The sequence below is a fragment of the Seriola lalandi genome, unplaced genomic scaffold (assembly GCF_002814215.2).
Source record: "Seriola lalandi dorsalis isolate HSWRI2012SDOR001 ecotype SW California unplaced genomic scaffold, Sedor1 jcf7180002054449, whole genome shotgun sequence".
In the NCBI taxonomy this organism is placed as follows: domain Eukaryota; kingdom Metazoa; phylum Chordata; class Actinopteri; order Carangiformes; family Carangidae; genus Seriola; species Seriola lalandi.
The window spans coordinates 165941-180884 of NW_019525002.1; the positions used below are offsets into that span (position 1 = coordinate 165941).

The 14944-nt window shown below is 38.4% G+C and overlaps 2 protein-coding genes across 2 annotated transcripts; both read left to right on the forward strand.

Moving 5' to 3' along the window:
* The first annotated feature begins 492 nt into the window (after positions 1-492).
* ctdspl2a (CTD (carboxy-terminal domain, RNA polymerase II, polypeptide A) small phosphatase like 2a) lies at positions 493-10651 on the forward strand. The gene is made up of 13 exons (XM_023411110.2): positions 493-683; positions 2780-2991; positions 4233-4368; positions 4522-4668; positions 4792-5019; positions 5686-5779; positions 6405-6516; positions 6616-6702; positions 6799-6861; positions 6960-7039; positions 8207-8333; positions 8410-8505; positions 9439-10651. The coding sequence occupies exons 2-13, from the start codon at positions 2803-2805 to the stop codon at positions 9502-9504; spliced, it is 1425 nt and encodes a 474-aa protein (XP_023266878.1). The 5' UTR covers positions 493-683; positions 2780-2802; the 3' UTR covers positions 9505-10651.
* Positions 10652-12073: 1422 nt separating this feature from the next.
* Positions 12074-13951, forward strand: LOC111658549 (insulin-like growth factor-binding protein 4). Its single transcript, XM_023411124.2, has 4 exons — positions 12074-12482; positions 13183-13270; positions 13370-13565; positions 13698-13951. Exons 1-4 carry the CDS (start codon positions 12074-12076, stop codon positions 13749-13751), a joined length of 747 nt encoding a protein of 248 aa, XP_023266892.2. The 3' UTR covers positions 13752-13951.
* The last annotated feature ends 993 nt before the right edge of the window (positions 13952-14944 follow it).

Below are 14944 nucleotides of genomic sequence, written 5' to 3' on the forward strand. Positions count from 1 at the left end.
AAGTGCTCAAAACTCTTTCTGTTTCCTCTGACTGGAAATTAAGATGACAGAAAGTTTATTGTGATGCATTTTCCTTTAAAAGTTCCCTGCAAGCTGCATCCCACACTGTAATGTTAAAAGCATGGTTGCAATAACGTATTTAAAATAATAATAATTTAAAAAAAACTTTATGCACCGTGGTAAAAGGCTGGCAAAAGATTAAATGAAATGTAAAAAAAAAAAATGCACACATTTATGGCTGTGATTTTAGGTGCATCAGTTTGCATCTTCTCCATAGTTTTCGTGTAGTCACAAAATACTGGCAGGGATAAAGTGTGGTAGTAAGCCTCAGTCCAGCTGCACGCGTTCATATACATATACACTCACTCGCGCGCGCGCACACATACACACACACACACACACACACATGCACATACATACACCATAGCCATTTTCCTGTTGACTCCGCTCTCCGCCACGTTGGTTCCCTTACGTGTGTGTCGCATTCTCCTGCGCACCACCAACGTTATGTTTGTGCTGAGGCGGGAAATGGCGTCCGCAGACATGGTTGTTCTGTGACTAGCCACCGAGCAACAGACACCGCTGGCAGCAACAACCACGGCCCGACCTCTATCGGTGGCCGTAACGGTCGTGGCCGAGAGCTGACAACGCTGCGGCAGGTTGAAGAGCTTCCCAGATTATCGGTAAGAAACAAACAACGTCAACATGTAAACAAAAAAGGTTTGTCCCCTTGCTGATAGCTAGCGGCTAATGTTAGCCAGCGAAGGGGGCGTAGTCTAATGGCTGAAAATAGTTATGGAAGCGAACAAGAGCGCCGCTAGCTGCTATATAGCTTTATTTTATCGAGGGATTTTTTGGACAGTTTGGGTGTTAAACACGTGTATTTTAACGGGGACACACATGAGCGGTTCTGTGGGAACTGAATTGAACAATGTCACAGCTTTGCTTTTGCTGCCATTGGCGTTTTTGTTAGCATGAAAGCAAACTGCAGCCACTTGTGCTAACTTTAGCCACGGAACCCACTGACAATATCTGGTTCTCGGTCCGATTAATTCAAATTGACAGCAGATATAAGCGTCTAACATCATAGTCGTACCCTCACATATGCGGGACACCAGCATCAGAACAATGGTGGCTGTACGCAGGGCTTTTGACGCTAAATACCAGCAGCTGGCTAATGCTAGCGCTAGCTGACGTCGTTGGTGTTAATGCAGCCTGCCCGATGTTATATAACGATAGTCGGTGTTGTGCTATCACAGCCAAATTTAAAAAAAACAATTAGCGAATAAACCAGCAGCATTATTGAACAAACATGAATACAGAAAGCTTTTGTACTGAACACCAGCTTAATTCGAACACATTAAATGCTTCACATCCCCCAATTATCATTAATGTTTATCACGTACACCGCCCACTCCACTGACCGGTCTGTCTGACGTTCATTTAATTTTGATGATAACTTGTGCTCGTAACTTTATTAAGTTTTTTATAAATGACTGTGATAACCAAAGGACTAACATGAGTTGATCTTAACGGATTTGTTGACCATCATGTTTAGGCGTCTCTCCTCACTAATCTAATTGAATTTATTGAGGCAGCAGTGTAGCTATCGCTGTGATTACATATACTGAGCAATTGTTGTCATCAATTTAATTCATATTTAAAGTTTTTGCCAGATAAAGAAAACAGTATATGATGCGTTTCAGTACACTAAGAATAATTAAGTCCACACATGTACTTGGCAAACTACTGTTCTTGGCCTATAAAGTGGCTGTTCAGAGAGGTAGAAACAGGAACTGAAAAGACATCAATAGATAACATGATAGGATGACATGTTAAAATGGTACTAATTTGGGAACTTCCATCTAGCACATACAATTCACTTACATGCTTTTGCCTTACAATGTAAGGTTACAAGTAACTAGAAACTGCACTAACAAACCAGTAAAATTACAGTTTCTGTTCATCTGTGAAGTAGCTTGCAGTTTTGAACTCATTTACCTTTCTGTAACTAATAAAATGTGGAAAGATAGTCATATTTATGGATTTCAATTTTTCTTAGTTTACTAGTGAATTTGATTAGAACTTGCTAAAAGTCTGCTGTCAGGTCTTACCTGCCTTCTGTCATATTTTCCTTGATATCTAAATAAAACCTTCTTGTACATTACCAGTAATACTGCACAAATAACACACATTCAGTGGCCACTTTATTAGGTACATGTGTACAATCTTGCAGTTCAGGAAAACAATTCTGCTATGAATTCTATCTTACAAAGTTTACAATGTTCAGTTTTTGTTGACATTGTTGAAAATGTGTACATTCTATTATATATTTATCATTGAGGTCATAGTTAAAGGTGGTTTAAGGTATATTATACTGAGGGGTGCTTCAAATTTTTGAAGAAGGCAGAATATTAGAAACATATTTGGATACAGTGTAGTTCTGTACACCACTACTACTGTTGCCTTTTACGTTGCCTTTAACGCAGAACTCTTACATTGGATTGCATTAGATTGTACACTTGAACCTAATCAAGTGTCCATCAAATTTTATTGCATGCAAGCGCCTTGAAAAATGAGCCTCTACATTCACAAAGTAATAATGTAAGTTAGTGAACTGGCATTACGGCTGGTATTGAACCGCATTGCTTTTTGTTACCAAAGTCTGCCCATGGAGAATCAAAAACTGTCACAAACCATTTCATGTCTGGTTAGATTTTATGTATTGTATATGTTTTCATTATTAAATCTTAATTTCTCTTGTTTTTTTCCTTGTCAGATTTTTCTATGTGACGGTGGCGCATGATGAGGCTGAGAGTGCGTAAAGCTCCTCAGCAGCCGAACTTAGGCCGTCGAACCCACCCATCCCAGGCCAAACGGAAATACTGTGAAGTGGAGCCATCCTCTGTGAGAGGTCGAGGCAAAATGCAGAAGAATGAAACAGGCCTGTTCTCCACAATAAAGAAATTCATCCGAGGAAATGCTGTTAAGGTGGGCGTAGCTCAGGATACACAGCTGTTCTTGTACAGTTTTGTTTTTGCTGCTGTAATGTGATAATACACTGTAGAAGCACACACACTTTTGTAGAAAAAGAACAGTGCATCAGCTGCATTTTGAGCTGATAAAATAAAACTTTGACTTGCATAATAGTGAGTACTGTTTTTAGACTCTTAACAGATAGTCTCAACACAGCCAACATTGTTTCCCTCTAGCCTTTTTATATGTTTCTGTGAACTTCCTCTATATTCATTCTGGCAGCTGTTGCACATGGTAATGATAAACAGCCAGCTAACTGAAACCACATACTGTATGCATATTTAATTAACAGTAAAAAGTAGTGCAGCTCATCAAAAGCTGAACTTTTGCACATTGAAGCATTTTGCTCTCTGTTGTCTATAGCCCATTTCAGACATGCACCTCATTACTTATTAGCAATTTAACCGTCCAATGTTTGAACAGGTCACTTTTACATAAAAGTCTCAACAGCAGTCTTGCTAGGTCTTACTAGGACAGACCCAAAAATATTTTCATGACACTTTCAAATCAACACAAAATAATTACTTAATCTAAGGTTTTGGAACTTCCATTCCCGTCTGTTGCTATTCAATAATTTGCCAGACAAAATCCAAAATATTAAACCTAGCAAACAATGCTGCACAACTTCCAGGCTTCATTGGCAAACATACATTAGATTAGATATTATGTGTTATTATTATATTATGTGTGTATCTTCACTTTTGAGATGTGGATAGTGACATACTGGCACCAAGATATAATTCCTGTTATGAAACTATGTCATCATATTTATTTTACCCATTGTACAATGGTACGAGGGCTGTAACTAACAATTAGTGATTGATAAGTCTGCAGTAGTTTCAGTTGTTGTGCTGTCTGACCAACAGTACAAAATCAAAAGATGTTTAGTTTACAATAATATACGACTAAGAAAAGGACTGAGTCCACACATTTGAGGAGCTGGAACCAGCAAATGCTAACCATTTTTACTTGAATAAAAATGATCTGAAATGATTAACTGATTATTGAAATAGTTGCAGACTAATTTTCTGGTGATCAACTAATCAAATAAGTGACTAAATGTTTCTCTAAATGCTATTAAATCTATTTGTAATTTTAATATTATAAAGATTTTCAAGTTGAAACAGAAAGTTGCGAAATTGTGTGAAAGAGTTTTAGTCTTGACTTGTTCCTCTGTCTTTTTTTTCCCTTGACAGGTGGAGCAGGACATCCCCGCCAAGAGGAGTCGTATTGATTGTAATTCTGATAGTGATCTAATTACTTCAACACCACAGACTAGAGGCCTTTCCAACAAATCAGTCGCCCGAGTTTGCCGGAAAACTCCAAATAAAGGTACTTCAGTCCAAGTAGGAAGTGGGAAATAGTTCATGTTGACTGCAGTATAACAAGATGCACGGTTACAAAAAGAGACCCCATACATAAAAAACTATACAGACATTTTGTTTTTAGGATTGTTATTAAAGAGTTGTTGTTGTTTTTCTTTAGCCACAATGACCTGCAACAGTAAACCCATCAAACCAAACGGTAAACTAGACGCCCCTGTTGAGGCAGCAAGCAGCCCACCACGCACCACCCTGCTCGGAACCATCTTCTCTCCAGTCTTCAACTTTTTCTCACCAGCAACTAAAACTGGTAAAACAAAAGAATGCTTAAATATTTGTCTGAAAATATCTAACATCTAGCATTGACTTTAAAAAGTTCTCCAGAGACCAAACTGCACCGACAACTCTTGTCTGTTGTATTCCCTCTTTCAAGCCACTCCTGGTTCAGACTCTCCTGGCCAAGCGATGGAGGCAGAGGAAATCATGAAACAGCTGGACATTGAGCAGGCAGAGGAAATGCCAAGCAGCACTCTCACATCCACAGAGGGCATCACTCCATGTCACACTGACCCAGTGTTGCCACCGAGGCTTCAGATTACCTCCGATACAACCATAGAAGAGGGGGAGATCGTCACTGAAACCGACATGCCCCCATTAACAGGTATGGCCACTCTCACATTAAGCCTCAGTCTTGTAATTTGGGAAACTTTCTTGACATGACAATAAGCCAGGACAGTTTATGCGATAATAAGATAATCTATGTGTCAGTGCTGTGATAGTAGACACTTGAAAAAGTGTAAATAAAGTGTATCAATTGGGCACCATCACGATATGCTCTTAGAAGTTAACTGAGCTTTTGTTTTTCAGTGTCAGCAGGGTCAAACGCTGGCTACAGTCAGTTATCATTACTTACACTCAGACACCAGTTTATTAGGAACAATATATAACAATCAATATCTGCATTATGATTATCAATAGAGAGCTGATGTGAAAGTGGAACCTCGGTTCTTTTCCAAAAGTAAGAAAACCTCATTTCAAATCCCACAAACATTTGTAATGAAGTGAATAACTAAAAAACGATGGGTTAAGTTTTAATAGCAGCTGCTGTAGTAGATGTTGATTTGTCTGAGAATATAGAAATTAAGACTCAGGGACATAGTTCATGTTTTCAGACAGACAGAAGAAACAACAGCTGAATGAGCGATTGCATTGAGTTACAGAAGCTAGTGTACCAGAGGCTAGCCCGAAAGTGTCCTCAGGACTTCAGTTCTTTATTGCTGAACAACATAACATTTTAACTAATTTCCCATCTTTTTGTCCTCATCAGCTCCTGGTTGTATGCCAGTCGGCAGTTACCCACACGCGTTACCCTCAGCTCCTCCAGAAACCTCATACGAAGAGGACTGGGAAGTTTTTGATCCGTAAGTAGAGCATTATTTTTATGGTGACAATCGTAGGCATTTGTTAACGAAAAAGTAATAAAGAGCCATTCGGTAAAAATAACAGTGTCCAAATGCAGACTTGTGCAAATAATTGTTGCAGGTTAAAGCTAAAACTCTGTGAGCTGTGATCAGAAGTGTTGTCTGATACCACTTGAAATCACATCCAAGGTGACATTGCCTGTCGGTGAGTTGATAGAATCTGGTGTCATAAAACTTTTAACCACTAGATGGCAGCAAAAAAACGTTCAGCCTGTGATTGCTCTTTGACACCATGTTTACACCACTGTTGTACTTCATTGGACTAGAGATTTTTTTCACAGTTCAGTTAATTGACTCATGTGAGAACATAATGTTAGTTCTTAAGATCTTTTCAGCCCCTGTGGTACTGAAATTGGATTAGACATTTTATGTCTAATTTCTAATTATAAGTGGTGAAAAGACGTGTAAATTAGGTGTTCTTACTGATCACACTTCAGCCAGAGGACCGACTCCATTTTTAAACTTTGTTCTGAAAATATTCCTTTTTGTTGGACAGTTCTTGTTTGGTCAGTTAAATAAGGGGTCTTCTTATTTTTGATTTTATTTATATTTTCTCTGCCTCAAGATACTTCTTCATCAAGCATGTGCCTCCTCTGACAGAAGAGCAGTTAACACGCAAACCAGCGTTACCTTTGAAAACGCGCAGCACACCAGAGTTTTCTCTCGTCTTAGATCTGGTAAGCAGTGGAAGGTTTCTTGTGCTTCATCTCATATTAAAAGTAATTTGATTTTAATGTGTTTTTCATACTGATGTTCTTCTCTTTTTCCGCTCTCAGGATGAGACTCTGGTTCACTGTAGTTTGAATGAGCTAGAAGACGCAGCCCTGACATTCCCTGTGCTCTTTCAAGATGTAATATACCAGGTACCAACTGTTGAAGGTCACACAGTTATTGAAGGGTTTCCATTTTCTTGATGCTCTGATTAAATTTCTTTTGTTTGCTCTTTTTTTAATCTGAAGGTATATGTGCGGTTGAGGCCCTTTTTCCGTGAATTTCTTGAGCGTATGTCTCAAATGTATGAGGTGAGATGTGTCTTTGTTACTAAGAGACTCCACATAGTATTTGTTTAATATGACTTTACCTTTTACTCATTTATTACTGCTAACCATCGAAATTTCAGATTATTCTCTTCACGGCTTCAAAGAAAGTCTACGCTGACAAGTTGCTCAACATCCTGGATCCGAAAAAACAATTGGTCAGGTCAGTGAAAACAAGACTCTGAAGCAGCCTGCGTAACAAATTATTTTGATTTACAGTCTGCAGGTCTTAAAAAGAAAAATGTTAAAAAGCATTGGTTTCAATGACAGAGATGTTACTTATAAAGTGTTTTAATGTGATTTTAGCAACAACGAAAAAAAACTGTCTGGAAAATGTCCAGACCTTTTGATGTTGTGTAAAATGTTGTGTTTTGATTGGTTAATCCTTCCATCCATTTATAGATTTGTTTTCTGTTGCTTTTCCAGGCATAGGCTGCGTTTATGCGATTAATTAATAATGATATTAGAAATTTTAGTTATACACTGCTGGGAGGTATTGACAAAAATTTTATATAAATATCAATAAGTTCATGCAGTTAAATAAGTCAAGGCAATATTGTCCACTCTGATTGTCATTAATGTCACTCATACTTTGGTCAGTATGACCATGAAATGGGCATTAAATTGTCTGTGTGGTATTAAAAACCCTGCACTGAGTTAGCTGTGGTGAAATGTGATGAAATTTAAAGGTCAGTATAGATTTAACAGGATGTGCAGCTACATGAAAGCTGAGGAAACTGTTTTTCATCTGTGATTCAACCATGAAAGTCGACTAACTACATTCTACACGCAGTTTTGGCAGATGGGAGACAAACATATGAAGCTTAGTCAGAAGGACAAAGAAGAGGCTGTAGCTTTCCTCTTTTCTTTTCCAAACCTTAAAGTATCACAGATAAATGGTGAATGTGTATGCACCAAAAATACCTGACACCAAAAAATCTGATCCGGTCCTCCACACTCCTGACAGGTTGTTGAGATCTTTAGCTGTGAATATATAATGTGAAATAGTTTGGGTGGATGCAGAGTTAGCTTCCTCTTCCTTCTGTCAAAAGAACAAATGAAGGGACAAACCTGTTTTGCATATAAAGAGCAAACATTCACTATTTACCTGACTGATTAACGCTCTATTGTGCTCAACTATTTGCACTAAGTATTGTTTTTTTTTGTTGTCATTTTGAAATCCCTCACTCAACTATTTATAAGGCACCAAAGAGGTTATATTTTTAGTTCCTTTGTTGTTGTTAGTCAGGGCTCTATCTTAGTAACTTTAAAAAAAAGGTATTTTCATATGTTTTAACTGAGGAATATACCCTTGTCCTGTATTTTCCAGACATAGGCTGTTTCGTGAGCACTGTGTGTGTGTTCAAGGAAATTACATTAAAGACCTAAACATTCTCGGACGGGATCTTTCCAAGACGATAATAATTGACAACTCCCCCCAAGCCTTTGCTTATCAGGTAAATAAACCGCCATGAAAGGTTTTTATTTTTTTAAACCAATGCGTCTGTGTCACAGTGATTTTGTCTTTTTCAGCTTTCCAATGGAATCCCTATAGAGAGCTGGTTTGTGGATAGAAATGACAATGAGCTTCTAAAGCTTGTTCCTTTCCTCGAGAAGCTTGTGGAGCTGGTATGTAATTTAAACATTTTGGCTTTTGTCTCGTTAGATTAGCAGCAACAGCCTAACATTGCCTGTGGTGTGTTATGAATATTTTACCTACTCTTCCCTGTGGAGAGTCTCGAGATTCAAAACATCATCAGTGTTGAGCAGCTGTGCGAGATGTTAGAGATAAATTAAAAGAATAATATTGATAAAATCACAAGGTATAAATGTAGTGCTGATGACAAATATCATAGGAAAATGTTTAAAATATTCCCTACAGGAATCCCAGTATGTCCAGCTCATTGTAAAGTACTGAACTCACAATAAGGATATTAGAGGAGTATTATACAGGGCCTGAATCATAATGTAATGGTAAGATTGTTTTTTTTCTTTTTAAGGTTCAGTATCTGTTGATAACATTTCCCAACTGAGCGTTTTAATTTTCATATATAGCTCTGCTGAGGAATAAAACACATTGGGCCTCACATAAACTAAATTCTAAAAACTGTGTTCTTAAACTAAAGCTCTGTTTCTTCTGTGGATTCACCAGATTCTCTTTACTGCACAAACCTGTTGTAAATTCATGATTGTAAATGGTGAATTCCACCTGTTTATGAGGAAGTGTGGTTTGTGCGTTTGTGAAATTTGATCATTAGAATGATCAAGGCCCCTAAAATTGTCATATCAGGCGGCCTCTTCTGCTTCGTTTGTGTGAAGTTTCATTCACAAAAACATCATACAAGAGTAAAAAGTAGAACTTCACACTGCAGAGCTTCAAGTCTGTTCAAAAATCAGCAAACACTGATATAACAAATTCATCATTATCATTCATCACACTTTCACTCTTCATGTTATTGCTCCTGCTTGTTACGTTCATAGTGTCTTGTACATGCCCGCGCGGGCTGAGCTCTGTTTGGTGTATGACGCTTTGAAATAAAATGACCTACCTCTCTATCACAGAATGAAGATGTCAGACCGCACATCCGAGAACGGTTTCGTTTGCACGACCTCCTTCCTCCAGACTGAGCCTTTCAGTTCATGATGGTATCAACGGTGGAAAAAAACTGACTCCTAGAAGGATCTATTCGGTGGTTTGCAAACAAAACATTGCCATTATTATCATTATTATTATTATTTTTTAAATCATGCAAAAAATTGAAAGCTATGTTTGAGTCAAAAAGCCCTGGATGTTTTTATACATACGCACTCGAACCCGCCTCAGAATAAAGGGACCTGCTCGCTGCAGCAGGTACTTAACTTTTTTGCTCGCTTCTTTTTAGTGCGACCTTGAAAACGGCCTCCTGGAAGGTATTTTGTCTCTTAGGAACCATTTTGGATTGACAAAACTGAATGTCATGCAGTGTTGGATTATATGGACCTTGTTGGCTTCAGCCTGACCTTGAACGGCCAGTCAAACCTGTATAATATTCACTCTATTTACTTGTAAATATATGTACATATTTTTTTTCTTCAAGGTTTTTAAGTCATTTTATTTTCACTTCAGATTTTAGTATGTATTCTTTGATTCGGTTTCTTTTATAAACCAACAAAATGTTAGTGTGTTTTGTTTGAAGTTGTTGATAAACTGCTGCTTTTCTGTTGTATGCCTGCATTATTCCTGTGATGCTTTACTCCATTACATGCAGTTGTCTGTAATAAGGTGCAGTTTTAAAAATGTATCTTTGGGAGGAAAATGTTTCTGAAATAATATTTTAAAGCTCTGTAATGTAAGTTAGAATAGGGTCTCAACTGAATACAAAGCCATAATGGCAGAACAATAATTTTGGAGATTTGTATTTGAAAGTCCATTTCTGATTTCGATACCTTGATCGTCCTCTTTGATGACGGGTGGTGGGGGAGGTGGGTGAGTGGGAGGGGGGTTCAGGCATCTTGCACTTTGACATCCAGCCCTTTGTAAGTTGATGTAAAATCTTGTCACTTTTCTACACAGGTGTGTATCACCTCAATTTGTTATGTGGGGAGGAAAAAAAAGAAATTGTAGCACCAGCAAATTGCCAACATGTTTGCTTTCAAATCTTGTTTTCCAAGACGTCTTGTATGTGGGATCTTTATGATGTAGGAGTCACAAGTTTTATTGACTATTGAATGATCACTCCTGTTGTATTCAGTGTTACTCAATGGTTTCCTTGAAAATAAATACATTTTTATACGACTCAGAGCTTCCTGCTAATAATTAAGATGCATAACCCAGGGTATATATGAACGTTTTGATTGATCTTTTTTCATTTTTAGTAATTAAAGTACCTGGTCTTTTTGACTACTGGTAGTTTGTGGTAGTTAGTCTACATGCACACTCAACTCAAGCTTGACATATCAACTGAACTAATCAAATGTAGATTTTTGAGCTTTTGACCCCATCACATGGTCTTCATCAGCAGATTGAGTTGGTCCAGTTGCCGTGGAAATGTAGATGTTGAAACTTTCCTTGCTGATGAGAACCACGTGATTTTGGTCGATATCCTCAAAACAAACGAGTAAGTGGACCTTGGGTTGGAAAAACTTAGTCAACATACGAGAGAAACATCTCTGAGGATTTAGGAGAACTATTGAAGCCGATGGCAGGGGGTCTGCCTGGTCTTGAAAAGTCTTAAAAACCAATGAATTAGTTTTCCTCAATAAAAGGTCTTAGGAGTTATTAAAAAGAATATTTTCACCTGACGGGTGGGAAACATTAGACACCTTCAAAATAAAAGTGGGATTGAAGCGACGGGGTTGTGCTCCAGCACAGACCTCAGCAAACTGTCGGGTTCCTACATCAGCTGGGAACGCCGCTGTCTTGTAATGGCCAAGTGTTGATTTTAGTAAAAAAGTTAAAGGAATTAATTATTTTTAATTGGTTAATCCATCCATCTATTTTATGTTGCTTATCTGGGTCCTGGTCACATTCACTAAATGAATTTTATTATACACTGTGATCCAGTAAGAACACAGATAAAAGAATCATGGCCAAAAATCCCATCACAGAGTAAACTCTTAGTCAGTTATCAAACTGCGTGGTTTTAAAAACGACATTTCTTAATACAGTAATATCACAAAATAAGTGGTTACTTAGTGATATGATTATGGGTCTACTTTCATCAAAATACCGAATTGAAAAATAATGCTCAGTCTAACATGTCTATCAAAAGAAAACCAGATGGGGAAAAAAAGGCAAACCACTGTAACTTGACAGACATCCAGTAACAGTGGCCACATTTTATTGTTATGTTCACAACCTGCCAGTTTTTATTCAGAGATATGAAACTTACGAGATGTCCTGATCAGATAACCTGCTGATGTCCTAATCCTTTTGTTCTTTCAAGAAATAGGTCATTATCTGATTGTAAGGGCGCACTGAATTGCTCCTTCCAGAGGTCATGTGACTCCAAATACAAAGGGGACCAGTCTTCATCAGACTTATCTAATGGTGTTAAGAAGGAAGAATTATTTCAAAACAAAATCACACAGTTAGTGATAGTGTGAAGATAAGACATGGGGATAATGAACTGTATTTGTACTAAATGCACCCAGTGAAAACCCCCCTGCCCTCATCTATTGGCTGCTGGTGGGGGGTGGAGGTAGTGGCTCATAAACTATGAAGCTTTCCCAGGTGCTGTCATATATAAAAGGTGCAGACAGGTGCGCTCACCTCAGGATTACATTAGTTCTATCAAGGATGTGGATGCTCTTCTTTTTCAGCGCCTTGTTGGGGGCGTTGGGGTCAGAGGAAACGCCCCCTGGGGCCGCTCAGCAGCTTCAGGCCCTTCACTGCCCGCCCTGCGAGAGGATACACTGCTCCTCCCGGCGGGCGCTGCAGCTCCAGTGTAAAGGTGGTGTCACAACGGGCGTCTGCGGCTGCTGCCCTGTTTGTGCCAGAACAGAGGGGGAGACCTGTGGAGGAACATGGGACTATCTGGGCAAGTGTGATGAGGGACTGGTGTGTGTTTACCAGGACGCAGCAGCTGACAAACCAGAGGACGAGCACAAAGGGATCTGTAAAGCAGGTGAGATTCTGATCTATGACCTCAGTATCAAGCAGGTAATGTGCCGTGGATGACTTTACATCATCAATATAATTTCCTACAGGGAGGCAAATGTTATTACTTATTCATTAAAAGATAAGCTGCGTTTTTTTGTTGTAGCTGATTAAGGGGAATTAATAATCAGTAATTTTATATACTCTTGTGTAATTCAATCTGCAGCACATCTTGAAAACTGATCATAGGTTATGAATTTTAAGATTTTTAGCTGCACAGTAACTCGTGACTACAGCTGTGAAACGGTGGAGTAACAAGGATCCTGAACTGTAGTGGAGTTGAAGTGTAAAGTGGCAGAAAATGGAAATATACAAACGTACAGGACTCAAGCAAATGTACTTAGTTACAGTGGGAATGGTGCCAGTGTGGTAAGTCTTGTTTATGAGCTGTGAAGACTGATAGTGTGGTCAAGGCTTCCTTTGAATCAAAGGTTTCTGCTAACAGTTAAGCCATAATTACGCCTCTTATCTCGCCATGGTGAAAAGAGTTGTCACCGTTATCGATAAAGTATCAGATGTAGTACGAGATTAGAGGTTTTCGCACTTTGTTGCTGCTCGGGAAAAGATGTAAATATTACATTTAAAATGCAGTTTCATGAAATGCAGTTCCCACTTCTCCTGTTTCAAACTGAGTGTTTAAAATGTTTTTTGGGGTTTTTTTTGTGTAGTGATTGAACCACTGGATCCAGAGACCTGTCACCCAGAGTGCACCAAGGAATACTGTCAGGCCAACCCCTCTGAAATCTGCTCTGCCAGGTGCTTGAAAGAAACTTCGCTCGAAAAACCCTTCCTTTCTTTTTCTTAATGTCTTATATGTTGAATTTCTAACAGAAATCTGACTTATGTGCTCTGCAGGTTTGTGTCTGTGGAGAAAAAGGCATGCCAGGGCTCCTGCCAACACACCTCCTGTTCAAGCTGTCTGCTGCTAAAACCCCCATCATGTCCTCAGACCTGCGCCCCCTCTGATCCTTCCTGTCTACACCGCTTTGGGAAGTGTGTGCACAACCACCTGACAGCAGCTCACAGTCCTGTGTGCCACAGCAACCTGCAGGTAGGTGAGAGAGAGGCACCAGAGAGCTGCATCAACCCCAAATTAAGGCCTAATTTCTTCATTATAATGTACTGCTTTTAAACACTTCATCCTCTAATCTGTCTGTGTGTACGCTGTTGTTTTTCTCTGTAGAATAATGCAGAGGGGCATTTTGTGTGTTTGATCCCAGCCTGTCAAACACACTGAACACACACTGAAGTAAAGAAGAGGAGATCCAGAGGAAACCTTCACTAGCTCATGTAGCTAAATGGAAAAAGGCAGCTATCTCTAAACTTTGTGTATCACATTGTATATGTCATGTAACCCTGAATATAATGCTGTGAAATGAAATGTATTAAATGTATATATTTTAAATCATGAGAAATAAAATTCTGTGTCACACTGTACTTGATTTTATTTATTTGGTGCGACGAGGGTGATATTGATAAAAAAATGATTGATGGCTGGGTAGGACAAGGATGGATGGATGGATGGATGGATGATGGATGATGGATGGAGCGATTCCAGGTGCATTGTTTTATGTGAACTTGTGTGGTGGATCTTATTGTGCATCTTATATTATATATATTTATATTTCCCTGGCTGCAAGACTGATTTCTCCTCTGTAACAGTAAAGTTGAAGTTCAATAAGATCCTGGTGATCAATAGAGTAACAAGAAGCACCTTATTTAAAAAACAACAACAGTTTGTTCTCTCTATCATTAGTTAACTTGATAATAAATGATAAAAAAACAATCAGACTGCATCTGAAATGTATGAATTCTTAACTGTAAATTATTACGCCATGTATTGGGACTCAATTAATCTCCATAGTTAACAGATGATGGTAAATAGTGAAGCACTAACACTTTGCACATTTAGCCATGCAAGCTGCACAGCCTCTGTCCATCATACACTGAAATATCTTGGGATGAGTTGTCACGAAATTCAGACACTCATGCCCCTTTAGAGTAAATCCATTTCTGACCAAATGCCAGAGGTGGAAAGTAACGAAATACATTTACTCACGTTACTGTATTGAATACTTTTTTTGTGTATTTTGTATTTTTTAAGTACAATTTAAAATCTGTATTTTGTATTTTACTTGAGTACGTTTTTACTAAAGTATTGTACTTAGTTACTTTATAAATCCTATCCGTTACTGAGTAAAAATAACAATTCAACCTACAGGGGAAACCAGAACCATTGACAGTATACCAATGGCCAGAACCAACAGTGACTAACTTTACAAAACAACTAACTTTAAGTTGCTACTTAAACTGAACAAGAAGTTGTTGTGAAGTTGTTGTTTTTGCACTTACATTTGTTACACTTGTTCTTTAATTAAAAACAAAATAGTTTTGGATTTCTGACCCCTTGTCCTATTTTTACTACCCTCA

Excerpts from the sequence above, each read along its gene's own strand:
- ctdspl2a (XM_023411110.2), top strand. The coding sequence starts at position 2,803 with ATGATGAGGCTGAGAGTGCGTAAAGCTCCTCAGCAGCCGAACTTAGGC. Across the intron at positions 4,669-4,791 it reads CTCACCAGCAACTAAAACTG|CCACTCCTGGTTCAGACTCT; the intron begins GTAAAACAAAAG and ends CCCTCTTTCAAG. Across the intron at positions 5,780-6,404 it reads GACTGGGAAGTTTTTGATCC|ATACTTCTTCATCAAGCATG; the intron begins GTAAGTAGAGCA and ends CTCTGCCTCAAG.
- LOC111658549 (XM_023411124.2), top strand. The coding sequence starts at position 12,074 with ATGAAGCTTTCCCAGGTGCTGTCATATATAAAAGGTGCAGACAGGTGC. Across the intron at positions 12,483-13,182 it reads CAAAGGGATCTGTAAAGCAG|TGATTGAACCACTGGATCCA; the intron begins GTGAGATTCTGA and ends TTTTTTGTGTAG. Across the intron at positions 13,566-13,697 it reads TGTGCCACAGCAACCTGCAG|AATAATGCAGAGGGGCATTT; the intron begins GTAGGTGAGAGA and ends TTTTCTCTGTAG.